Source organism: Lepidothrix coronata, unplaced genomic scaffold (assembly GCF_001604755.1).
Source record: "Lepidothrix coronata isolate B3197 unplaced genomic scaffold, Lepidothrix_coronata-1.0 Scaffold16, whole genome shotgun sequence".
Lineage (NCBI taxonomy): Eukaryota > Metazoa > Chordata > Aves > Passeriformes > Pipridae > Lepidothrix > Lepidothrix coronata.
In genome coordinates this window covers 853,425-879,879 of record NW_016690196.1, presented here as the reverse complement: position 1 = coordinate 879,879, position 26,455 = coordinate 853,425, and the positions used below count along the sequence as shown (strand labels likewise).

Below are 26,455 nucleotides of genomic sequence, written 5' to 3'. Positions count from 1 at the left end.
AGAAACAGCAGCACGGGACTAAACTCTGCAAGATGAGGTTCCACAGCCACAGAACAGAAGCAGTAACATTTTTGCTAATGAACTGATTAGCAGCAGCTCCAACCCCAGCAATGCTGCTTTGACAGACTTCAGCAAAGACTTCTAGGTATTCATTCTGCCAGTAGGTTTCAGACCCAACATGCTTGGAGTCCCAAGCCTTCTCTAAGTATCCTGAAAGCTCTTTAATTGAAATATTTTAAGGAATGAGCCAAGTAAGAAACAGGTCATAAAAGACAACTACTTTTCTATTTTGATTATAACCGTATCTGCAATACAACAGAAGATGAAGTAGAGACTTAAAATCTTGTTAAGGATGAAATACTTTGAAGATTGTAGCTTATTTATCTTTAAATAGTCAAATTTAAGGTTCAGAACAGCAACTAAAAAGCATGCTTTACAGGAAAATGTTTCTAAGTGGTCTGGTTTACCTGTGAACCTACGGTAAAAAATATATCAGAATTATCTAAAAATTAAAAAAAAACAAGGAACAAAACAGTAAAATTATGATCTTTAGTACTTAAAATGCATATTGTCAGGAATGTACATTGCTGCCTTTGGCACACTGTGACCAGACACATCACGTTAATAATAAATGCCAGGACTAGAAATTCAAACAAGCTGGAACTTGTTCCATTGCCATATTTATAAGGAAGAAACAGAAAAGTCAGTTGTCACAAGTTTTTTTTTGTATACCCTATAAAACTGCTTATTTGCAATTCCACTAAGTTTTGTTAGCCTTTTAAAATTACATTAAATCAATAATGGGGGAGAGGAGTTTACCACCATTATGGCTACAGGAATTGAACAGGAATTATACTAATAGCAAAGAAATTAATGAGAGAATCAGAAGCTCCCATCTGCAAGTCAGAAGCATTAAAGATACTGCCCAAGTGATCCCTCTTGGTCTCCTCCCCACGTGATATTGTGCACTTGTTGTACACAAAAGCTTCCTTCAGAATAAAGCAAATTCTATAACAAAGCCAAGACCTGAAGAAGGAAGTGCACAGATCAGTCCTGACATAAATTAGCATTTCCACAGGACCCATACAAGTTTACAAGCAACAAAGGAAATTCTTTGCAAGGACCAGAAAGGTTTCACTTGCCAGAGTCAGGTATTACAGTGCAGTTCTGGATGGGTGCTGAAGAGTCACCACATACTGTGGCAAAGGGCCTCGGGAGATATGGTTGCAGTCTGGCCAACCACCAAAAGACTAATTTGCGATGTTAAATACTCAGAGCCCCATTAGACACATTTCCTTTGAGTTAGTGGCTAGAGAAGCGCACATCAGTAATCGCTCTCTCCAGAGGCAGAACCCTCTCCTCCTGCAGCAAAGGCACCTGGTAACATAATTTGAAACAATTGGTATACTCCACATAAACTTAATATCCCTCTCTTTGTCTCAACTAGTGACATTTTTCTCAGAACTGCATACAGGCTTCCTGATTTCATAGGCATCATGCCCATAAATAAGCCTCTCTGACCTCATAGCTAGCAATTTATTAGCAAAAATAACCATTTTAACATTTTAGCTCAGCTCTGAGGTCAAACCAATGATCTTTAGAGCATCAGTCAATCAAAATCAAGTCCCAGTTGCCCAAATGACCTAAACAATATGCACAGCAACTGCAAACCCCGGTGAGATTGTATACCATCCTGCTAGATCAGGAATTGTTTGCTCTGAAGAATAACACGACTCAGATCAGGAATCCCCATCAGCAGAGAACTCAGTGATGAAAGTCTGAATAAATTCACACCACATCCTTTAATTTATGTGTCTGTGCTAGTTCTGGGCTACAGTAGGTCATAAAAAGCATGAGATCAGAACCCAAACAAAATTTACTACATCTCATGGTACCAGTCATTAGAGATCTGACTGTAATTAGATGGAAGCAGAGAGCAAGCTTTTAATGCTCATTTAGTCTCTCTCATGAATACTTCAAGAAATTGTCTCTTCTTTCTAATGAAAAAAAAAGAAATGCTTGTACACTCTGAAAAAGGAATTGTAAAATGGTACCATCAGAAAAATAAACAACATTTGTTGTAGCAGCAGTGTGTATAAGAATTACCAAAATATCATGGTCTGGATCCCTTTCCCCACCTACAATGTGGGGCTGGCCCAGTTCTAGTTCCATCTCCATCTGAGGAACCATTCCGACGTCTTGAAGGATGGGGAAAGGGAACTCCAGGGGTTTCTTCAGGGGTTTCAGGTCCTGAGCCTGGAGGGGAGAGGTGCCCTCCCCTCCTCCCACGCAGGTGGCTCCATGGGCGGCACAGAGACAGCACACCAGGTGTGGAGAGGAGGCAAGAGAGAGTTTATTGTTGGGGATGTTACATTTATAGGTTTAGGGAGAATCACAGGTTAACCAATTAGAAGTCTCAAGGGGCTTACAGGAACACCCAATCACAGGAAGGGGTTAAAAGGGGCCAATGAGAACACCTCAGGATACATTCTTGCATGGGATAACACTTGTTGTGGGGGGTGTTGGGAAGAAGAAGCATGTGTTTGCAAAGAGACCACCAAAAGCCATTTTAAGACATGTTTAAAGAACAGTTTTCCCATATAATGCAGGTTTAGTGCCACATCATGGCCAGTACAAGCGGAGCAGTTTAGCACGCTAAAGTGTTCAGGTACTCCCACATGGCACAAAGATATTCTTCCATACTTTGCTTTACTCTAAAACTAGATGAAGTGTTTCATCTCATTTCAATCTCTCCTCACCTTGCCACAGGAAGAGGTACCAATTTTCTGACAGCTGTTCTAGACTTATACATAGCTAGTAAAACTCTTTTCCTCAAATTTGCTGGTGTTCCCAGCAGGAGCAAACATACAGTTAACCAGAATTACTTTGTACCTGTAGCATCAGATGAAAGTCATTGCATTGGCAAAATGAAGGAAGCAAAGTCAACAACATCAGAAATCAATTTAGCCACAGTACCTTAGTATTAGAAGCCTGCACAGTCCAATTCAAGAGATTTGGTATTTTTAGGTAAAGTAATGCTCACCTCTTGCACACCTTAGCACAAATTAAGCTCATAAAAGTCTGCAATGTCCCTGAAAGTATATTCTGCACTGAATGATCTTCTAATGCCTCAGCTCTCCTACAAACACACAGAATATTAATCCTATGGATTTAGGAGGAAAACAACCTCTCTCCTGGGGTAGGCCTGATTACCGCTGCTGGGGAAAATGTGCACATCACAAATCCCAGCCTTGATAGCTTCCTTTCACTCCCATGCAGTGCTGCGGGGCCAGCCAGGTGCCAATGTGCCCACCCCAGTCTGCTCCCCCACTATGTGGCACAGACAAAAACTGCTGACAGGGGCCAGGTCCTGCCCAGCTCTGCTTCCATTACCAGCACACATGGAGCAGACCGACTCACTGTGCTACCCAACACTAGGCTCTGGAAGATTCTGTGGCCATGCAGCAGAGCTGCAGCATTGTGTGCAGATGCTGCCATGTTACACAGCCCACCCCAGCGTCCTCCTTGCAGGGTGCTGAAATGGCAGCAGGTGACTCCAGTGGCCATGAACATGTACATTGATGCTTTTCAGCCATGGTTCCAGGGGTCCAGGAGAGAGTGGAGGGATGCTTTCTTTTGGCTTCTCAGGTATTTCCTGTTAAAAAATGCAGGTATTCTGAGAGGTAGTTCTCAAGCCAAATGAAAAAACAGACCAGTCTCAACCTTGTGCCAGACTTTTCCTTCTGCCAAGCTGCTGAAAACTGACTTTTATGGCAGAAACTTTCTGTGGAAAATGAATGATTCTCACAGCACGGTTATTTGCCATGCAGAAGAGCAGCTTGTGCAGTCCACCAACCTGGGTACACATCGTTGTAATAAAGAAATCCATGCCATGGGAAAGCTTGGGATCTGAATCAAAAATGTAAAGAAAGGAGAAATCTAAATGAACCTGAGCTTCAAAAAGGCAGCTTGATGTTGTGAGAGTGAGGGTAATGGTCACTTGGCTCCCATGCTCCTTTCAGTGCCCAATGAGGGAGCAGAGAGCAAGGCATAGTAACTTTGTTTTTCGTACCAGGGTCTCTCGCAGTCTGGAGCTGCATCCAGTCCTCTCATATCCCCTTGGAGAGGGACAGAGCACTGTCATACTGTCATTTCTCTGTGGGACAGGTTCCTTTGTTTCTGGCAAAAGATATATTTGTATTTAATTTCTCTGGGAAAGAGCAAAAGCGGTTTCTCTGCAGGTATTTAATTTTAGATCTTTTCAGTCCCCAGACTTTTCCAGGCTTTTGCTCTGGGCAAAAAAATCGTCTATGGGAGAGAGTGTAATGAAAAGCTGGCATTAGTGAGATCTATTACAACAAGCAGGAGGCTCTGAAGGAACAATGCAAAAGATGAAAAAAGCACAGGAAAAACACAAAACGGGAAAAATCTTTTGTTGGCCAAGATAACACCATATGTCATTTGCATCTATGAATCTGTGGCCTGTGCAATCCTGGTGCCACAGGGGATAACATCATAGTAAGCCTGGAAGGCAACTCGAGAGGTTATCTAGAGCATTATTCCTCTTTGTAGGATTAAAAATCCCTTTAATTCACATGTGCAAGGTCAGAACTCACTACCCCTTCCTTTACCCCAGCAGTGACCAAACTAATCCCTGCTTATTCACACCCCTCAGTGTCTTGACTGAGACAATCTGAAAGATTTAAGAGGAACTGGAGTGAATTTGTTTCATTAAGTAATTTCAGAAAGTTCAGCCTCAATTTGTAAACCCCTTTAATGACACTAATGACCTTGTTATTGCTGTCTGTGTTCACAGAATGACAGAATCACAGAATATGCTGAATTGGAAGGGACCCATAAGGATCACTGAGTCCAACTCTTAGCCTTACACAGGACCATCCCCAAGAGTCACACCATGTCCCTCAGAGTATCATCCAAATGCCTCCTGAACTCTGTCAGGGTTTGTGCTGTGACCACTTCCCTAGGGAGCCTGTTCCAGTGTCCAATCACCCCGTGGGTAAAGAATCTTTTTCTAATATCCAACCTAAACCTTCCCTGACACAACTTCAGGCCATTCCCTCAGGTCCTGTCACTAGTAACCACAGAGAAGAGATCAGTGCCTGCCCCTCCTCTTCCCCTCATGAGGAAGTTGTAGACTGCCATGAGGTCTCCCCTCAGTCTCCTCTTCTCCAGGCTGAACACACCAAGTTGACCTCAGCTGCTCCTCACACAGCTTCCCGTCAAGGCCCTTCACCATCTTCGTTGCCCTCCTTTGGACACTTTCTAACAGCTTAATATCTTTCCCATATTGTGGTGCCCACAACTGCATACAATATTCAAGGGGAGGCCGGCCTGGTGAAGAGCAGAGTGGGACAATCACACTTGCTTTGCTTATCATTTAAATGCGGAGACTGATTTGCCTTTAGGTGAAGTTAAAGTCTGCACAGTGCATGCCTCAAACCAAAGAATGAGGGCTGCAAAAATGATGAATCCTCACACATTGTGTCCTAGTTACAGGGACCGGGTCCAGTTTATCACTATGTGGGTATAACCAAAACTGTGTATTCTACACCCTCTATGTCATTTGTGATGCACTGTTAAAAATGGATCATTTGCACACCTGGCACCTCAGGCTACAAGCTGGGTGTTAAAGAAATGCTGTGAGGCAGGGGAGTGTTCTTCTGTTTTCACACCAGTGACTCGGCTGTGATAACTCCCCCTAGGGTGGCACTAGCACTTTCACATCCAGTCTGAGGGGTCATCTCTGCTAATGGACCATAATGGACTGGCATAATAGGCACCTGCAACCACCTAGTGCATCAATGATTCCAAAAATATCCCTTGACTCACAGAGTTAAATCACCCTTTGTGAAACTCCCCATGCTGGGGGAGATAGTGGTCATTCCCATCTGAATTTGAGCATAATAAATTTTGGGGTTTGGGACCACTCATTGGATCCAGAGGAGGACCAGAATTCCAACAGGACTACAACTGCCACTCTCGACAAGACTGTGATCATTACTCCAACAGGACTGCGACCATCATCTAGACCAACGGGTTTTCCTTTCCTTCTACTTTGCACCCAAGGGGGTCATGTGGTGCTCAGCACAGGGGTTGACAAACACTGTTCTATTCTTTTCCCAGGGTGTGGGGTTATACATCTGTCTTTGGGGGTTAAAATCAGTTTTTCTCTGTGTCATTGTATTTATGGTAATATTTTTAGTAAATTGTAACTCTGACTTGTAATCTCTCTTGAGAAGGGTTCATTTCTCCCACCAGTATACTTTTAAACCAACACACATTGCTATTAATTAGATGCAACCTTTCTGTCGCATTCACTGCAGCTGTCTTGGGACAGTTATAAGATAAGTCTCAATGGCAGAACTGCCCTATGCAAGAATCTACACTAAGCTGAATGCCCTCTGCTATCCTAAGAGGGAAGCCCAGAAACCCTGAATGCTTTTCTTTCATTTACACACATTGTCCTGCCTTAAAAATAGCTAGGGGTTAGCATACTTGCAGAACTAAACGTGAGATTGTGCCATTTTTAAATTTCAGAGCAAAATTCTCTCCAACCTACTGAGCAGACTCACATTTCATCCTTCTCAAGCATCTGAAATGGCTTTTCCAACTGGAATGTATGCATGCATGTCTTAGAAGAGGTAAAACAAAGGCTCCCACCATTACGTAATTTTGAGTTGGAGTTAACACATTAAAAAGAAGAAAGCTGTTCAAAAGATATAAAAGGTTTCTATTGGCAGTATATCTTTTCATTTAACCTTTTTGGTTTTATACCGTGCTTCTGTTCACACAGATGCAGGGAGACCCACAGATGGGCACGGTGCTCCTGTGATACAGAGCATAGCCAGCAGAAAAATGAGCTTTCAGAGAGGGTTCAGTGCAAACCTGTGCTGTGTTATGTGTAACTCTCTGCAAATGATCCTTAATAGTCATGGAAATGAGTTCCATTTGGCATGAATCACAAGAACTGCTAAGTGAAGGCTTCTAAAATGGGCCTGTTAGGAAAGACAAATAATGAGCTGCTGTACTTTTTTTAACACTCATTAAAACAGGACAGCTGTTGTTCAACAGTTAACTGCAGGAAATAAATGCCAAGAGTCATAGATAACTGCAGGTAAGGCTACCTACCCTTTATCTGAGCAATTTGCATATCATACCTAAAGTATCACACAATCGAAGGTTGGCATTTTTTGAAAACTATCTCCTAATGACAGGTATCAGGTATGGCTGTCACTAAGAAGGTGGCAAATGGATCATATCAAGGACCCCAAAAATTCTCATGAAGAATTTCCAGCTAGGCAGGTGCATTATAGCTAAGATATCATGTTGTGTGCTTGTTTCATACCCAGTAGAATCACCACGGCTAGAACCTCTGGAGTGATAGTCCCTAAAGCATATGCAACAGGCTGCTCATAATCCCTTAACCACATCTCCCATGCCACATGAAGCTTCTGCTGCAGGTGAATAAACACTGCACCTTCTTGCTTTCATTGCAAGTCAAGTCTCTGTGCTGTTGAGGATTGCCTCCTTTACCTTCTTGGAGAATGACAAACACAAGGCTGATTTATCTTCATAATATATCAGCTTGGAAGTCCAGCTATAGCTGGAAGGCAAGGGCTGTGATTTGAATCCTCACAGGCAAGGGCAAGAACCACAGCCAGATCTTCTCAGCTGCTTATGCTCTGGACATCAGGGTCTTGAATTAGAGTGTGAGGGAAGAGGCAGCATTACCCTCCCAGCAGTTGTTACCAGAAGCAGCGGGAGCTCTGTTCTGCACGAAGCACAGTGTGCTCTGAGCGTCCTTTCTAGGTCAGACCTCTGAGGAGGGAGAGTACCTAGTTTGAGATGTTTGTAGATGTGCAGTAATGACTAAGCTATTCCTCCCTAACAAAACTCAGGCAGCTGAGGCAACAGAAAGCATGAATTTATAATCCAAGAAAACTTCATAGGTGTTTTTAGAGTGGGGCCAGGCATTTTGAAAATCATGTTCCTGGAACAAACTGTTCTTTAAACCAAAAAATTAAATTGTTTATAAAACTGGTGTGCCTTCACCCCTTAACAGTGCTCTAGTGGCTGTGTTTCAGGGCATGTCAAACAGCTCAGCTTAATCCTCGCTGATTTAAATAGTTGAGGGACAGTAAGGAAAGGCTCAGGGTATGACTTACTTTTAAGCTGAGACACTGGGTAATTTTATTAATTATTGGCTCAGACCAACTCAAGTCGGGGTGGGGGGGTTGGGGATAAAGGGAGAGGTCAAAGTTCATGGAGGAATGCCCTACCCCATATCCAAGCCCCTGAGAGCCTACTGGGGCAGCCCCAAAGCAGCTCTCAGACCTACCCAGCCCCAGATTGGATGGCACGGTGGAAATCCTGCCTGGGGGCGGGAACTGTGGCCACAGGGGCCATAGCACATAAAAGCAGCAACATGTGCTCTCCATTGGTTGGTTAGAACTCTCCATTTTCTGGATGCCTGTGGCTGGACCTATGCTGGTTCAAAGGCTGGTAGCTATAATTCTCTTTTTCTCTCTCTTTCTCTACTTCTTCTTCTTCTTCTCCTCCTCCTCATCTCCCTTCTTAATATTTTGGGTAGCTTGAGACCAGATGGGTTGGATTTTACTAAGTTATATGGGTTAGTATATGCTAAGTCAGTGCTTTGTGGAATACTTTATTTTGGTTGAATATTACCCTTTAAACTTTGCCAAGTACTCATATTTTCTAAAGCTTACTAGTAAAAGTACCTCCTGAGAAAAAATGCAGCTTTTCTCCTTTCTGCTCTCTTTATGGTGTTAAAACAACTGAAGGCTCTTCTAACAATCTGGAGGGTGAATATTGTCAGAACCTTTTATATTTTTAAAGTAAAAACCCTTCAGTGAGTTCATAGCTCGGGGCCTGGAGTCTTACAAGCTGCTGCAATTACTTCTGACTGCATACAGTTTGTATGAGAATTCATATTTTTGCCATCTCTGTCTTTTGGCAGATATTATTCCACCACTTGCTCATACTGCCTAAATGAAGTGGAGAAGAGGTACCTTTCATAAAGACCTCAAGAAAATAATAATGTTGCCATATAGTAGAGAATTTTGTGTGGAGGGAAACACCAGCATATAAGGCCCTCTTTGCTGTTATCCACCATATTTGACAATATAATCAAAACAGCATTGTTTAAGGAAAAAATTGTTTGAAGATTGTTTAAAAATTCTTTGCTATGACTCAGAAACCTTACCAACACCTTGGAAATCTTAAATTGGAATTGTAATGAAGGCAGTCTCACATATTCATATGTTAACATTGACTGTTAGCTTGTAAGAAAGAAAACTAAATGTAATTTACGAATATCTTTGTCCTTGCATGACCGCAAAACAGAATTAGGCAGAGTATACATTCACCATACACTGTGACCAAAAAACGGTCCAAACAAATATTCCAGACCAATAAACTGCTCTGTCTGTGCCTTAGTGTAATCAAAACATAGTTGAGTGGGCAGGAGCAAACGCTATGGCAGCTATCGGCGTTCTTGGGGAATAAATGCTCCAGAGCGAAATTCTCAGTTTAATTCACCAAAGTACATTAAGTCATCACTCATTAATCAAATGTAGTTATGCCTTCAATAGTATGCTTACAATGAATGCTTTTATGGGTTAAATAGCATTTTGGACCTGTTCAACATCAGATCTCCACAAATAAATTCAAGTCTCTTTTAATTTAACATTTGTGAGGACAGAGGAATTCCAACACACACATGTAACTTGCCACAGAAATGCAGGTGATCCAGACAAGATGCTATAAGAAGTATTTTCTTTCTTAATGATTTTAAGCTCAAAGGGGCTGTCATCAAGCAACCTATTAGCCATCCTGAAGCAACAAATCTAATCAACCTGAAGCATTCGGCATGAGAAGTCTGTAGAGTGTATGTTTCCCATGGGATTTGCAGAGTACAAAGATATTTCAAACCCAGAAAGATGCACAGCCATCCCAAACTTGTTTTTAAAGAACTGTCAAATTCACAGTCAATATTAACACATCCATTACAGGAATGAAACAGTTTTTTTCTAGCACGTGTAACATTCACAGGCAGTATGTAGTGCAGTATGGTAGGCAACACATAGCAGGAATAGGATTCAAAGTCCTGTTTTTGAAAGAGACTGAAACCTCTACAGAGCATATTAGACTATTCAGGTACTGTCTGAAGCACTCAGCACCACTCAGGGCCACAAATCTCATTGGGTACACCAATGAGAAAGGATGTTCCAAAACAGGAAAAAGAACATATTTCAGCCAGCTGAAACAGCTGGGCACTTAGAAAACTCCTAAAACCCCAAGCATCCAGGTTGCCTAAAACCATCCCTCCTCAGCAACAAAAAAACCTAAAAATACACCACCACCTGCATTAGGGGTAGTTTCCTCCCAGTTTGTTGCTACCAAACACAATCTATATGAACAAACCTCTCTCAGGAACAGTTGGGGGAAAGTTGCTAGCTCCTCATCTGTTTCATGGTACATGGCTGTCACATGTTAGGATAGGATTTGAACTCAGGTCTGGCACCAGCATCTTACGCTTCCAATCATACAAGTGATCTCAACCAGCAAACAAGTCAAACAAACAGGCCTCCAGCATCATACCTTTGGGAATCACAGTGAGTAGGAAATCCTACTTGCTAGTCAGAACATCACTTTCATGGACAAATCTATCCTATCACTGTCTATCCACTGCACAAATGACAAATGCATTGCTCAACATGACTTAGAAGTGACACAGCAGTGAACCCAGCAAGTGTCAATTTTTCTGTTATGACACAACATATTTGGTTTTCACTCTAGAGGGAAAAGCTTACAGCAGCAATAGCCAGCCTGAACATTCTGTAGGATGTATATACACTGTCATACTCCATGACAATGTATTAGGCAGTGAGGAATGAAAAATCTCTACAAACTGCTTCTATTAAACCATACCTTGTTGCTAACTGCAAATGTGATCAGTCTGTGTTGACATGGCAGCATGCGTTTTCTAGCCTTATTGGACTTGTTTATCCCAAGTTCATTTGCACTGCCTCATCTGCTATAGCAAGTCCCAGCAGATGGCATTGTGTTACAAGGAAACATTACCCTGGTGCCAGTTGCCTTTCTCTCAGCTCTAGGAGTTCAGAGGGGAGTTTTGAACTTCTCTTTCCTTGAGCATATTCTTACTTTCTTCTTGCTCCTGTCGTTTTGCCAAGCCTGGCATATAGTTACAACATTTCAGCTGAGTGGAAATACAGAGGAACAAAGCCACAAGGAGATAGGAAAACTTTATGTGATTTTTATCTTCATTCTTGTAGCTCTCTTTCAAAATACCTCACCTCCCTTTGCTCCCCAAGGCCAGAATAATCTTCATGTCAGCCCTGGCACTGTATACAACAGGCTGATAATAACTGTCATCTCTCCTGATATGCTGTGGTCTTGTCTTTTCTAGGAGACGGACACTAAGGCAAGAGTAAATTCAGTGCTGAAATATCTCTGAATGCAGGTGCCAGTGAGACATAAAAGGTTTAAGCACAGGCATGTGAATGCAGTTGTCTGTAGTTCGGTGAGAAATAATCCAGAATGGCAGATTGAAACAGTGGGGGTTTCCAGACCTATTAAATAATGAGAGCTGGGGGTGCAGGTACGGCAGCCTCTCAGAACTGTTGTAACTGCTAGCATTAGTATTCAGTTCATCTTCATCTGCCCTTCCATCCATTTTCCCAATTCCCTGCTGATCCAGCTCTTTGTCTTCAGGACTTCTGCATGGCTGGCTTTGTTCCTAAGATTAGAAATCATATCATGCAGATGGAGCAAAGCCGTGCTGTGATTCAAGGTTACAGAGGTTACAACAGTCCTTAGCTCAGTCCATGCTCTTGTATGCTACTGAGTCATGCTGAACTGTTGTGCCCAAGCATATGAAGCTGGACTTAGAAGTATGAAAATCTGGTGATGTCCTATAATGCAGTAGTTCAGGGCCATAAAGGTCTTGCCAGTGTGAGATATAATTCCCTCATCTTTATTACAGAGCTGGTGACCATGAAGCAACTAGCTCCCTAGTGACTGTAGCCAGGTAAAATCAATGAGAAACAGGCATCAGCAAAGAACTGGAATAAGTGGAATCACTTAAAAAGGAAGATATTTGAGTGTAATCAATCTGTTCAACTGTGGAAGATGCATAAAAACAATGAGATCAAGTTAATTCTGGTTCACTAAATAGAGCTTCTTCAGCATCTGCTTTGCTTAGTACCCTGCTAGTTTGCATGCCTGGCTGTATCAATGCATTTATACATTTGAGAGCCCTTATTCAATATGTCACTAACTGTTCCCGGTTTAATTGCTGGAAGGGCACCGTTTCTGTGCATGAGATTCTGACTTTTCATAATTACTGACACGAGCAGGACTCTGTCACTCTGTTGCTTGCAAAAGAGCTGGCATTTCAGTACCTTTTTCCTTGCGCTTTCTATTATCCAGTCACAGTCTGATCATTATGTAATCATGTTGTGTGTGTGTGTGTGTGTGTAAAGAAACATCACTACTGTGCCATAAGAAACCTGGAGAGCCTTTGCTCCTGATGGAGTGCACTGCTGACGGCGTCGGAGCACAGACTCGGCAGCGACTGGCCAGACGTTTAAAAAGTCGGTCGGTTTTAGTCTCGGCAGTGCGGGCAGCCTGCTCCGTCTCTTGTGCCACATGCTGGCAAGAGCCGCGAATTACAGCTTCCCAAGAACAGAGACGTTGTCAGCGGGTAGCTGGAATGTGGAGCTCAGGCGCTCAGGGTGGTGGGAAAATCCTGTGAGCAGAGGTACGGGAGGATGTGCTGGCACACCGCCGAGCTGTGCGGGACACCTTGCACCCACAGAGCTCACATCCGACACAGCTGATGCACTCCAGTGTCCGCACTGTGCTCTGCAGCGCGCTGGCAGGATGTAGTTGCTCACATGAAACACTAGAGTACTATATTTTTCTGGGGCCTGTGCAGACTTTGGCTGGCTCCTTGGAGGCCCACATGTCTGTGTGGTGCTCTCTGTTCTGGTGCTGCAGATGGTCATGGCTTAATCTCTTGGGTTGTACGGGCTGTGGAGGAATGCTTGTGTTTTCCATTCTTCAGTTTCCTCCTTTGAGGCTATGCATTGCTTTCGAACAGGATTTATCACAAGCTGAAGGGGGCCACCTCTTTTCAAAATCTGTGCAGTATAGCATTTTTATATTTCACAGATCAGCATCTGAAACAGATAAATAAACATAGTGTATTATTAGCAAGTGCTTGATATGCTGGGACTTGGTCCAGAACCCACTGAAATTGGAATTTTTCCCTAGGCGTTTAGAGAAAATAGTTGAGGGGAAAAAAATCAAGATTAAGTCTAACATTTGCTCAGTGTCTGTGACATGCTGTGTCACTGAGCTATTTCCTAACTGATTAGCAGGTTCCCAAATCAATGTGGAAAAGGCACATACAGGGTTGATATCAAAACCTTCTCTCCCCTCTCTAAGCTGTAAGCGGGTAAGGAACACAACTTGCTAGTTTGCAGCCTCCTTACCAGACGAGTAGTCACAGGAATTCACTAGAGAGACATTTCTTTCCTCTCCCTTCTTCTTAAAGTAATTTTTTTTGCAAGGACATAAGGCCATGAATGATTACAAGGGGATAGGTACCAAGTGCTGCAGGTGAGGAGAGAAGGTTCATTGCACCAAGTTTCCAGATGTTATAACAAAATAGTTTTCAAAAATCCTCATACAGCTCCCTACTTTGACTCCATTTCTGATATGTGAAAGATTGAACTGAGCTTTGAGTAGCACCAAAAGACAAAATTCAGTGTTTTGGGATGTAAGAAGAGGCAACGCTAGAGGAAGGTATTAGGTTTTTACTTAAAGGAATATGTGGCAGCTGAGAGGTAACAGAAATTCTGGTACAGTGAAGGGACTGTTTCTTTAAGATGTACAGATGATTTTTCCCCACATAATATTCCTCCCACGCACATAATATTCCTTGCACACACACTTGTAAATAATCTGCACACCCACAGCCTTCTTGGTAGCCAGTTAGATGTCACTAGCTAGGGTTAACGTCTCTGCATCCTCCTCTCCTGCACTGGGCTTCAATACAGCTCTCATCCTCCCTAAAATACTTTGAAAGCTGTAGGTGGGCAGATCACAGCCAGGGTGTTTCTCCTTCTTTACTTTCATGATCTCTCAGCTTGCACAAAAAAATTTGGTGGCAAAGAAGAGATGAGAAGGAAGAGCAAAATTGTCAGCAATTCACTTTGCTCTTTACCTCATCTTTCAGCCCGTGCCTTCCTTTCCATCTTCTGTTTCTCACCTCTGTTTGCTGATAAGCACATAAGTGGCTAATGGTGAATATCTTGTCGTACTCAGTGCTGAAGGTCAGGGTCACTCATGGGGTTGCCCACAGTAAAGCATTTATATGTGCTAGAGCCACATATGTGCTTTATGCTCCTTGTTCCTCCTGTGTGTATCACAGCAGGATATCATTTCAGCAAAACTCAGTCAACAGGAACAGGGAAAAAACCCTCTTTATTCTCTTGCTAACGTTTTTGCTTCATAAGCTCTCTGGGGCAGGGACTATGTTTTTTATTATCTGACTGGGAGGAAGTGGCCTTGATTTCTCAGGTAGCTTTAGACACTAAAAAAAGAACAAATACTGAACATCAGCAACCTTACAGGTATGGACAGCCAGAGGCAGCAGGTGTTCACCTTGCACGACAGGTATGAAACATGTCCTCTAACTAAATGTAAAAATCCTTAGCAGGAGGCGGCTGACAATGAACAATCCCAGGAAATTCATGTTTCATGTTGAATTTAACCTAATGCCTGCTGGGAAAATTCAGTGAAGGTGATAGCACTTTAAAACTTGCAGTGCCAGGTGGTTATGGTGTGGTGGTGCATTCCCTCTCCTCTTCCTCCTCCTTCGGCTGCACCGTGATCTCAAGAATGCTCATGAGGCCTCAGCCTCGATGAACAGCACCTGGGCTAAGCCCCTCTTGAGCTTATCAGAAACACTGTCTACTCCCAGGAACTTCAGCTGTCTAATGAGATTCTGATTTTTAACAAACAGCCTTGGGAACTTCTCTTGCCTGAAAAACAACCCAAGTGGAACAACATTTTTGTTATCAAACTTCCAAAGAAAGTTACTGACCCAAATTGTGGCCAGGATGAAAAATTACTATGACTAAAGCCAACTCTCTTGTGATTCTATAAACAGTGGTCCTTAGTGAGATCCTCTAAGCTCTCCTGGACCACAGCAGGTTGCAACCAACAATCTTTCTCTGAGTGGGACTATCCTCAGACCTAGTGGACTCTCAAGTTTGCAATACTCGAAGGACCGCCACCAAACGCCGAGGACAGAGCCTGGGCTGATACAAAGGCATCCTACACGAGTCCTTCACTGAATTTGAGGAGAATTTTTCACAGGTATGTACTTTGTACATACTCTTTAGCTCTGTGTGCATGCGAATGTGAATATGCTGTAGCAAATGTACTATGAAGGTTGCTCTCTTACATTCTTAAGTACATTAGATTTGTAACTAAGGTTTATAAGTGAGTTACTTATAGGTTTATAAGTTTATTACTGTTGTGTTATAGCAAATTCTATATGACTCTGTTGCTAAATTGTTTAAATTAAGCTACTCATTAAGTGCTGTTAAGTGCTGTTGAACCTTTAGGTCTAAACTGTTGGTCAAGTCAGGGCCTAAGTTCAGCAAGGGAGTCCACTCTGAACCTTGTGACTCAGTGGGAGGGTCTCCTTTATTCCTTTTTATCCTTACCTTTTCCAATCCATTTGCTTCCCCCCACCCCTCACCCTGCCTTTCCTATCCTTACACTTCCCCAACCTCCCCTCAGCCTCCATGTAAATAATTTTTGGGTTGATTTTGGTTTTAGATTGATTGATTTCAGATTTTAGTTTGCTTTTCCTCTGCGTGCTTTAACCATCTAGTAAGTAGTAGAGTGAACCTTGCCAGTGAACTTTGCTGCGCTTTCACTTTTATATTAACCCTGCTTTAGCTGTTATCTTTGCTGTGATTCTTTAAGCAACCTAAAACACTCATTCTCTACATATGGTTACCAACATGATGCACCTCACCAGCCACTTTATATCTCTGTTTTATATTTCTCTACTTTTATTTCACTCATTAGAGTAAAATAAAATGACTTTACTCTGAGCCATTTTCCAAGAGGAGCTACTAACTGGATGGGAACAATAAAGTCACTTGTGTATTTCCAGCCCTTCTGAAAGTGCAGGCTGTTTCAAAGCTCATCCTGCTGCCAGGCCACCACTCATTGCATGAGTTCTTGTGCTGTAGCAGAGTGGGACAAGATGATCACAAGAGGACCCTATTAACATAAATAATTCTGTGCTTCTGTGAATACCTGATTAAGTATTTCAGATTAATTTGGCTGCTTATTCAAATGCTTTCTGGCACTGTTCCCAGCGTGGTGGAGCAGCAGAGAGCACAGACCCTGGTCACAGAGTAGTTAGGGTTGGAAGGGACCTCTGGAGATCATGTAGTCCAGCCCCCCTGCCAAGGCAGGGTCATCTAAGGCAGGTTACACAGGAACACATCCAGGTAGGTTTTAAACATTTCCAGAGAGGAAGATTCCACAACCTCCCTGAGCAGCCTGTACCAGTGCTCTGCCATACTCCCTCACATCCTTGGTGTGTTGTGGAGTTGCCCCATGGCCATGCCTGGGGGAGGCCCCTGTGCCTGGCCATCTGCATTGTAGCCCTTCCACGGGAGTGACTCCTGGCCCAGGGCCTGTCAGCTGAGGAGAAATGGCTGGGACTCAGGTGAGCAGCACCTGTGGCCTTGAGCCCTTCCTCAGCACAAAGGGTCTGGGATAGGCTGGGGCAGCCCAGGTGTGCCCAGGATGGAGGGCTCGGCGCTCACCTGTGCCACAGTGGGGTGGGTTTGTTTTTCCTCTGACTCCTGAGCACTGCCTGTCAATGGGGGGGAAACAGCACTGAGGAAAGGCCAGGAGGGAGGTTTGAGCCTGGTAATTTCTCCCCTCTGGACCCAGCGAGGGCCTGGCTGGAGAATGAGGACATTTGAAGGAGGGGCAAGGTGCCCTGGCCATGAGGGAATTGCAGCGAAGCTGTGCAGCCCAGTGGGCTCGGGGAGGGCCTCCAGGGCCCTTTCCACAGGAAAGGTGGGGGTGTGAGCCCGGTGAGTCACAGGGAGAGCTGCCACCTCTGAGCAGTGGGGACCTGTCAGCTGCAGCCCTGCAGAGGCCAAAGGGGCCGAAAGGTGCGGGGATGCAAGGGTTGGTGCCATGGCTGAGATGGTGTGAAGGGCCCTGTTCTTCAGAGGCCGTGGGTACAGGGGCACAGCTGGCTGGGCTGGCAGGGCAGGTTCAGCCATGCGGGCACAGCCCCGGAGCCTGCGGGCAGCGGCCGATGGGGCCAAGAGCACCTAATGTCACTCGCAGCAGCTGTTGAAAGTGCTGGTGCCCAGCGTCCGTTGGAAGATTCTAGTGGCTAGAAGGTTCTGGAAGGCTCTCAGCAGTTTTGGCAGTTGCCACAGCAGTTGCTGCAGCACTTGAAGGCTGCTCCTCTAGCCTGGCACCTGCGCTCTGGCTGTAATGGTAACTAAGCCGCACCTCCTTTTCCCCTTCCCCCAGCCCACACCAGCTTTACTGGGAATGCCAGGGTTTGACCCCAAACCAGGGACCTGAGGAAGTTTTGCGGCTGTAAGTGACCCAGCAGGCACCGCTGCGGGGTAGAAGCTGCTGGGGAAGGAGTGGGTGTGTTACACAGCAGGGCTGGTGCCAGCAGGAAATCCACTGAGAAATCTTTGCTGGCTCAGGAGGGCCCTGTGCCTCCCACTGTTGGAGACTGGGGGGTATCCAGGAAATTACCACTGTGTGCATGGCCTGTTCTCAGTTTATTGCTGCGCCTCCTCTTTTGGCCACTGTCAGAGGCAGGGGCTGGGCTAGAAGGACCTTTAGCACATGTTGTATGTAATTTTAGGAAGCTCTTTGAACTGCTCTCTCCCTGAACATCATGGCATTTTTTGACAGCCTGAGTGCAGGCCACCTGTTGCAAAAGGAAAGGAATATGTATGTTAAACCGTATAACAGATCTAGTGGCCTGTGCCATACCTGTATTTTTTAACATACACCACGAAGTCCTAGACAATTTACGGACCCATTTGAGTTTCCATGCAGAACCAGTGTTGAAATAAGGGTACTTAACTGAGCAGATGTTGTGTTTTAAGACACTTATGATATAACAACTGAAAGGCACTATGTCTATACCTTGGATCAAGTCCAGGCAAAAATAATATATGCCACACTAGCAGCAGTCATGCCTGTATTTCAGGAAATCTAAGTTTTCTCAGGGCTAGCTTCGGAATCGCCCCAAATTGTTGCTATATGATAAGAAAAAACAAACTAAGATGCCAAGCCAAAGTTTTACAAGTGAAAACCTAATTAGAACAAATAATTCCTACAAATTGATGATTGCAGTTTTCATATGCACATTTTTATCAAAAATAAGGAAATTTGAAATATGAATTTTAGTATTTTTGTGAGTTCTCTTAAGACTCTTTGCTGTCATTGTCTGTGGTAAAGATAGGGCAATGGTGAGTCATAGTCATAAAAGGTAGATTGTAAGACCACTTCCGATGAAAAAGATTTGTATGCATAAACTAGAAGTAATAGGGGAATCTGTGTGCTTCTTTCCTAAGTTTGAGGTTCTGCTTTGCACTGAGTGAGTTTTAAGGTGGAAGAAGAAAGGAGGATTTCTTATAGATTTCTTTCATGGTGTGTAAATAAGGACATTTTAAGGTATGTGAATATGGTCATTCCTTTTTCAGTGTTATTGGGGACCTTGAGATTTGTGACACAAGTGATTATCTTTTAACCTCAAGGGCTGACAAAATTACACAACTGAGGTCACTGCTATATATTAAGATGTGCACTGTAAGGTACAGTACACTACATTTATAATCAGTATGACTTGCTGCTATTTACCATCAATAAAATGCTGGAATCAAGACTCTGGTTCTTCCAGTGGTGATAGATAAGCTCAGTCTACTGGTTGCTGTGCATAACTAAGAGTTAGGACTGAAGATATTAATATTTTTTTAATACTTGCATTAAGACAGTCCTCTGTCATATGTGGGATTGTTAGAGTTGTCTTATTTTAAATTCACTAGAGTCAAGCACCTAAGCTTTTGCTTTTTTGATTCTGAGGGACAGCGTAGAAAACTGATGCACAGATTTTCTGGCCAGACTAGAAATAGAATGTTTTCCAAAGGCAAAGGAGGAGATGAACGTGCTCGAGATGACTGAAAAATTGTTGCATGCAGGCATGCTAGGATCAGAGTCCTAGGACTAGCAGGCTTAATTCACATGCAGTATGTACTGCAAAAAGTACACACATGTCCTGAAGTGCTCCCGAATTGCCCTAGGAAGATGGTGGATAGGAGCTTGCTGACACTAACAGAGGCTGTCTTCATGGTTCTCAGGAATGAAGAAAGGTATCAGGAGCAGGTTATAGGCCAAAATAACCTTAGGAACACAAAGATGATTAGAGGGCTGGAGCAGCTCTCGAATGGAGACAGGCTGAGAGAGCTTGGGTTCTTCAGCCTAGAGAAGAGAAGGCTCCAGTGTGACTTCACAGCACCTTCAAGTACTTAAAGGGGACGTAGAAGAGAGCTGGAGAGAGACTTTTTACAAGGGAATGTAGCGACAGGACAAGGGGGAATGGCTTTAAACTGACAGAAGGCAGGTTTAGATTAGATATTGGGAAGAAACTCTTTACTGTGATAGTAGTTAGACATTGGAACAGATTGCCCAAAGAAGTTGTGGATGCCCTGTCCCTGGGAGTGTTCAGGACCAGGTTGGATGGGAGCTTATGAGCAGCCTGGTCTAGTGGAAGCTGTCCCTGCCCACAGCAGGGCGATTGGAACTGCATGATCTTTAAGGTCCCTCCCAACCCAAACTATTCTATGATTCTATGGTAATTGATACGGTGACTCATACCAAGCTTACAAGCCACAGGTTCAGCACCATCAGTACAGTGACATTTTGTCAGAGCTCTAGGTTACATTCCATGCTCTCTTAGTCGCAGTCCTTGAAGGGGTCTTGGCACCTCTATGATGAACATAGCAAAAAATATATCCTCTGCGCTGTTGAGTGGTAGTGGCACAAAGTGTGCTTCTCTGTGTCTGCTGGCAGGAGAAACTAATTTGCTTTAACTGATACTCACAAGGCTTTTAGTCACCTGCAAAGAAGAATGAAGCAGTTTGCCCCTCTGTGAGCCACCTTGAAAGGCTGTGAACTCAGGAAACTTGCCTACAACAGAAGTGTAACAGTTCAGGGTTTTTTGCTGGTCTCTTTGTCAAAACAGATTTTGTTTGCATTTTTGTGCTTTCTGTGGGAATTGTTTGACAATGACAGCTGGCTAGAAGTCTTTAAATGTCACATAGGATTTTAGGGAGCAAAACTGGAGACTACGGCAATGAGCCCCGTCACTGCATCAGTCAATTCAGAGCCTTCACAGTAGAGTTACGGCTTCTGAGAATCAAAGAGTCTTTCTTTTCTGCAGCTATATTTGTCTCTTTTTCAGCTGGTTTCACAGTTAACCAGGATTTCTCAGTCTCAAAACCGTGAATCTTTTTGTTTTATTTTTTTTTTTAATTTCAGTTTAATTGCTGTGTCTCTGGGTTTCTGTTTTTTAAGATATGTGTCAACAATTCATGTTACTGAAATTCTTTTTAAATTTTTGTTTAGGGGTTTTGTGGCAACTCCCCCATTGCTGAAAGGATTATAGTAAATTCCTTATTACTCTGCTATCACTCCAGAGAAACTATTCCTTCACTTGGACAGCAGAAGATTTAATGGACTAGTACTAATGAAAAGAGTGCAAAGGCTAATGCAGAGGCCAGTAAGAGACTTTCTGGGGCAGAAGACCAGTCCTAGCTTTATCATATGGCAATGCTGGATGTAGTAAAAATCCCTAAAACCAGAAGCAAAACCAAAGCAAAACAGAAACCTCCTACTCATCAGATAAAGCAAAGGAAATAATTTGATTTACAGTCTGCTTCTACAGAAGGCCTCAATACTACTGTGTGTACAATCAATGATTCAAATAACTTGTTGACAATTGATATAATTATTTCTAAATATTCATGATTAGAGTCCTGGAATTATGTGATTGCACCTAGATGTATGCATCATAAATGCAGGAGGTACAGCTTAGATGAGGAGGAAATGTGATTTTATTTTCAGTTTATTCATTTTTACTAGGTAAAAGGACTCAGAGACGTTAATTTTCATGATCCTCAACAGACACTCACTGAACTTGTCTTTATTACATTTCTTTTGGTAAGTTAAGTAGTTGAACCTCCTCAGTTATGGAGGCAAAACTCACTGTGGTTTTTAATATTTAGGAAGACTAAAAAACACCTTCAGGTTGTGTGATTGACACGCAAGTAACGTGAGTGTTTATGTTTTCTTTCTACAAAATCAAGTCTGCAGTGCTAAAATAAGTAGGTTATTCCTAGGAGAACATAACCATTGGAGAAGCAGCAGTTCATTCAAAGTTAATTTGTTTTTAATCCATTTCAGCATTTTTGCCTTTCTCTCATGATACAAATTTAAATTTCATGTTTTCTTCTGCTGTAAATTCAACTATGTAGTTATGGTTGTTTAGCATTTTACAATTACACTGGTGCTTAGAAGGTTTTAATATGTATCAGATAAGCATCTGAACTTGATTCTTTTTTTTTTTTACATCTTTATTAGAAGCCATGATGAAGCTACTGGATCTGATTCTGCTACAGCTGAGAGTAGTGTTAAGTTAAGACTGATTGCTGAAGTCAAATCATTCTGCAAGCGAAGTACAAAACTGACTGTAAAGTTCTTTGGTAAGACCATTTTTATTAAAAATGTGCATTGATTTTAGTGGCGTTGTATCTTCTTACATGAGGGAATACTGCGTCTGAACAAAATAGATGCTGTCCACCAACAGCTTGCACTATTGGGTAAATTCCTATGGAAGCAAGCAGAAACTCTCTAGGAGACCAGAGAAATAATTACTGGCTCAAAACAACTGAAGTATGTGTGGGGGGGTAGCAATGCAAGTTCTGCTGGGGTGGGGCTGTACGCTGCTCCACACCCTACCACTGGAGCCTCTGGTCCAGCCCCAACGTGGCTACCAAGGTACTGGCACAATGAAAGCCCTACCTGGGGAGAGGGCCCTGGGAGACCAGAGCAGATGAAAGGCCGTGACACAGGGGTGACGCTGACAGGTCCCACTGCCCTGGACCTTACAGCTCCTGAGACCTCGCTGGATCCAGGGTGGTGACTACTGATCTTTCTCTCTCCTTTTTCACTCTTTTTCTCTCTTTCTTCTCCTGACATCCTGTTCTCGAAATCTGGGTATCTTAAAGTCGGACTAAGTCAGTGCTTTCTGAAGTGCCTTACTTTGATTGGATGTTTGCTTTAAAATTTGCCAAGCACCTTATTCTCTAAAGTTTTCCAATAAAAGATTACTATTCAACCTCCTGAGAAGTTTGTTCTTTTCTCCTGTGCACTGCCAAAGGGAATTGAAGTGCCTAAGCCCCTTTAAAAACGTGCCAAGTGAGCTCAGGGTGTAACAAACTCATTGCCAATTTATGTCAAGATTGGAAGTATCTCACAATAAATTACTATTACAGAAGAATCCTACTGGCTAGATGAGCTTTAGTTAATACTTAAATCACAGATATATTTCTGTTTATTAATTTATTTTGAGTTAACTGAAAAAAAAATCACTGTGTATTTACAAATATGTAATGACATTTTAATTTATATCCACTTTTATTTTAAGGATGTCAGGCTGCCTAAGTGAAGCCCTTCAGGAAAGAGGTAAAAATAAATGAGACCTACTGGAACTCTTTTTGCATTTCCTTTGCTCTGGAAGCCTTGTCATTGTATACAACTGCCCAGTCACAGAAGCTCATCTCTCTAAACAGAATACATTAAGTCAAACTATAGCGCTTTTTTTGGAGATGGATACCAGTCCTACATATGCTGTTGTGCTAGAGAATCAGCAATTGAAGAGTGAAGATTTTGACATGCTAGAAAATACTGGCATGACCTCTGCTGGCAGAGGAAAGTTATCAACAGATTTTAATGCTCAGAGTATTCAAACCTCAGCTGAAAAGCACTCTCTGCAAAGAGGCTTCTCACTAACTCATGCTGACCAAGAAGGCAAAACATCCATTTCTGGAATCTCTGATCCTCTTGAAGTTACTGAAGAACCTCAGGCATGGAATTTAGAACCTGATCTAGAGATACCATATCAAGCCAAAATCGCATCAATACCACTATCTTCTTTCCCATCTAAACTACAGCAACTACTGTCAGCTGCAGCAAAAAATGTCTCTGAAGTATGGCAAGCTACAGGAACAGAATCTGTAATTTATGTATGGCCATTAATAAAGTTAGAAGAGGCTTCTAACTTTTGGAACAATTTTTCAAAGTCTTTAATACCAAGCAGCCAAAACTTTCCAAGACACTATTCTAGTCCTGATATAACTGAAGATGTGAAATGTTCCCAGATAACTCCAGAGAAACAAGAGCCAGCCAGAAAGACAGCAAGATCCTATCCTCTTATTGTAAAATCATCTAACACTGCTGTTTCAGAAATTTTGAAGTCACTCATCACTATGAAGAATAAGGATTATAAGGATATGTTACCACTTTCATCTATCAGTTCTATTGAAGAGCAAGTGGAAATTCCTCTCTTTAACGGAAATGCTCTAATGATCTATAATAGGCAAGTCTATCTTCTATATGTAATGAGGCATGAAGATCTGACAGCAGAAAGGGAAATGGTTTGGTATCATCCTATGTTGCTTGTGAAGACCATGGTTTGGCTCATTACATGTGGTTCTATCCATAATCTACCTTTCAAAGTTCCACATCCACTGCTGCCAAGAGAGAATGCTGTGAAACAGAACATAAAATGTCTTACAACCTGTGCTACCCCCATACACCAAGACAAAACGTCAAATGAAACGCATTCCTCTTCACATGAGATGACTACCATCTCTCAGCCCAAGAACTGCTCCCCTTCTACTGCGAAAATGCATCAGGTAGTAACCTATGATGATCAAGTGATTGTCTGTGTATGTACAGTAAATTACTTTCCTCTTAGATATAGCTGAATGCAAAGTGCATTTTTCAAAATATCGCTGTGAAAGATGAGTGACCTGGTTTTGTTCACGTTTTTGTGGGGAAGCCAAACACAAATCCAGTGGACAAAATCACTGTAGAGTAATCTGAATTTAGGCTTGCAGGTCTATAAGACTTTACTGTTTAAAAAGAAAATAAAATAATGCCGAGGAAAAAATAAATCGTGAGATACATCAAGATTTTTCTAGTATTTGAACAGGACAAAAGCACTGCACTTAATGGGAGCAGCCTGTTGCTATTTAGAGAACACTAGAGCAGAATTTAGTATAATGGCAAGATATTTCCCAAGGGAGAAGGTGGGGTTTCTGAAAACAGGTGATGAGTGCCATCATGATCACTTTTTAAAGTAGCAGTGGAAGAATAGAGAAGGGCTGACTTAAAAGGTCCTTCCTGAATTAAATTCCTCTGGCAAAGCCACATCCCCAAGGTAAGAAAGACTGCAGAAGAAAAGCTGTGAAGATAAACTGGGGTGGGAGAAAAATTACTATCCAGCACTCACTTCCCAACAGTCAAGTTCTATTCTTTCCTGTTTCAGTTCCTCAACGAGACTGTATCTCCATCCAAAGAAAGCTTGGAAAAAAGAAATGAGGAAGAAGCACCTGAGGATAAAGACAAAGAACTAAGAAAGAAATCTGGTATTGTTAAAGATGTAAGGGTCAATCTCACCAGGCTAAGTCCCTCTGAACTTAAGAAGTATAGTGGTAAACCTCCTGCACATAAAAGGAAAGTAACCACTAGGGCAAAGAACTGACGAAAAGTGCCAAACATACTTACCTAGCCATGTACAAATATGAAGTATGCTTCACCTTGAAATATTCATTACACAACATTAGCACACTTCTCAAAAATTTTGAGCATTTGACCCCACGATATGAAATGTTTTCTATTTGAGAATCTCACCACAGTTACTTTTAAAATGTCAGGATCTGTCTATCTTCTTTTTTCTCCCCTAGTTCTTGTAAAAACTGCAGACAGAATGCCAGCTGTTGCTGAAATCTTTTCTGGGTCTGTATTCTGTTTGGCACTCATACAACTGCAACTGAAACTAGAAAAAGTGCCTTCTGACCTTTTACTGATAGTAATGGTTTGCAGTTGGTCTGTGCCAATGTGTATCTCATAGGCAGAAACAGGAAGCTTTTCATACCTGTGCTAGGCTCTTTCTAGTTTGGGCATATTGCTGTTCACTTTAAGGTGCCAGAAGCACAAACCACATATTTATAGTCATTGACCTACTTATGAAAGAGTCTTGCCCTATGGCCTTGTTTGGAAGTATCTTTTGGCAGTTTTGCTTGGTATCATCAGAGACTCTGGGAATAGGTGTTTGCTTTCTCTAATCCCTCAGATTTTCAAACTCTCAGTTCAGAATGGCCTCTTGTATCCATTTTCTATTTTTCTACAACAAAGCTCTTAAGATTGTTTCAGCAGGCAGACTGGACATGCATTTCCAAAAAAACCTTTGTTCAAGTTCTTATTCTACAGATAAATTAATGACCAATAATGAATTAGTATTTCTCCTAGATCTGTCTATTATCTCTTGTTCAGCATTAAACTTCCATTTCTGTCAACTGGATTTTAAACCGTCATGATCCAACCTTTCCAAGATCTCTGAGAATGGTCTGCTTTTGTTGTCCCTGAATGAGAGCATCATTGGTGTACCCTCAGCATTCATGAAAATATACTGTATCTTTTTGTGAAATATTTCAGGGCCAGGTAAAGCAAAAATTTCCAAAGAATATATTGAAAAAGCATAGGTAAAACACCTAGATTTTTTACCTTTGTGCCAATACTCTAATGAAACATCCATTGCAAGAAAATTAGCGTTGGCCATCATTTCTCCTATATAAGCTGAGGCAGACTCTGAGAGTAGTCAAATTTTTATGGTGTTTCTCCATCTATACATACTATAATTTTTCAGCATATGTTCCAGAAATCAAATAGGATCAAACACCTAGTGAAACATTTTGTGTTTGGATTTATTTTACAGCTGTTTTACACAGATGCTTCCACTTGCTGAACTGCAGTGGAGCGCTTTCAGTTACAACAATGTTATTAGTAGTTCTCATTAACCTTAACAGTTATCTTGACTGCTTTTCAATATTTTCTAATGCCATGTCTTTTTCTTTGCAGATTATATTCACTTTGTTACATTCTGTCCTTTTATGCAGACTCTGATCTTTGCAGTTAGACTCGTTCAAGTAATAAAAAGATGCTGCATCTTTAAATTGTTCTTCAT

The 26,455-nt window shown here is 42.3% G+C and overlaps 1 protein-coding gene and 1 long non-coding RNA gene across 10 annotated transcripts in view; one reads left to right on the top strand and one right to left on the bottom strand.

The window, feature by feature from the left end:
- The window catches only part of LOC108493406, a 23,072-nt gene extending 8,304 nt beyond the window's left edge, over positions 1-14,768 (bottom strand). Inside the window, exon 1 of the long non-coding RNA XR_001873465.1 lies at positions 10,972-14,768. This is a non-coding gene — a long non-coding RNA (uncharacterized LOC108493406). The remainder of the gene's footprint in view (positions 1-10,971) is intronic.
- On the top strand, positions 8,412-26,455 carry LOC108493405. 9 transcript variants are annotated; one of them, XM_017806787.1, is made up of 5 exons: positions 8,412-8,523; positions 15,242-15,450; positions 21,787-21,908; positions 22,853-24,122; positions 24,758-26,444. In XM_017806787.1, the coding sequence occupies exons 4-5, from the start codon at positions 23,034-23,036 to the stop codon at positions 24,971-24,973; spliced, it is 1,305 nt and encodes a 434-aa protein (XP_017662276.1). In that variant the 5' UTR covers positions 8,412-8,523; positions 15,242-15,450; positions 21,787-21,908; positions 22,853-23,033; the 3' UTR covers positions 24,974-26,444. The 9 variants fall into 9 exon arrangements, with proteins under 9 accessions (XP_017662276.1, XP_017662280.1, XP_017662279.1 ...); XM_017806794.1 differs by lacking the exons at positions 8,412-8,523; positions 15,242-15,450 and adding an exon at positions 17,348-17,619 and having other exon boundaries at positions 24,758-24,871; positions 26,350-26,455; XM_017806791.1 differs by lacking the exon at positions 15,242-15,450 and having other exon boundaries at positions 8,424-8,523.

What these genes read in the sequence shown, in the direction of transcription:
- LOC108493405 (XM_017806787.1), top strand. Translation starts at nt 23,034, where the DNA reads ATGGATACCAGTCCTACATATGCTGTTGTGCTAGAGAATCAGCAATTG. An exon ending in CTACTGCGAAAATGCATCAG is followed by an intron (nt 24,123 to 24,757) that starts GTAGTAACCTAT and finishes TTCCTGTTTCAG; the next exon opens with TTCCTCAACGAGACTGTATC.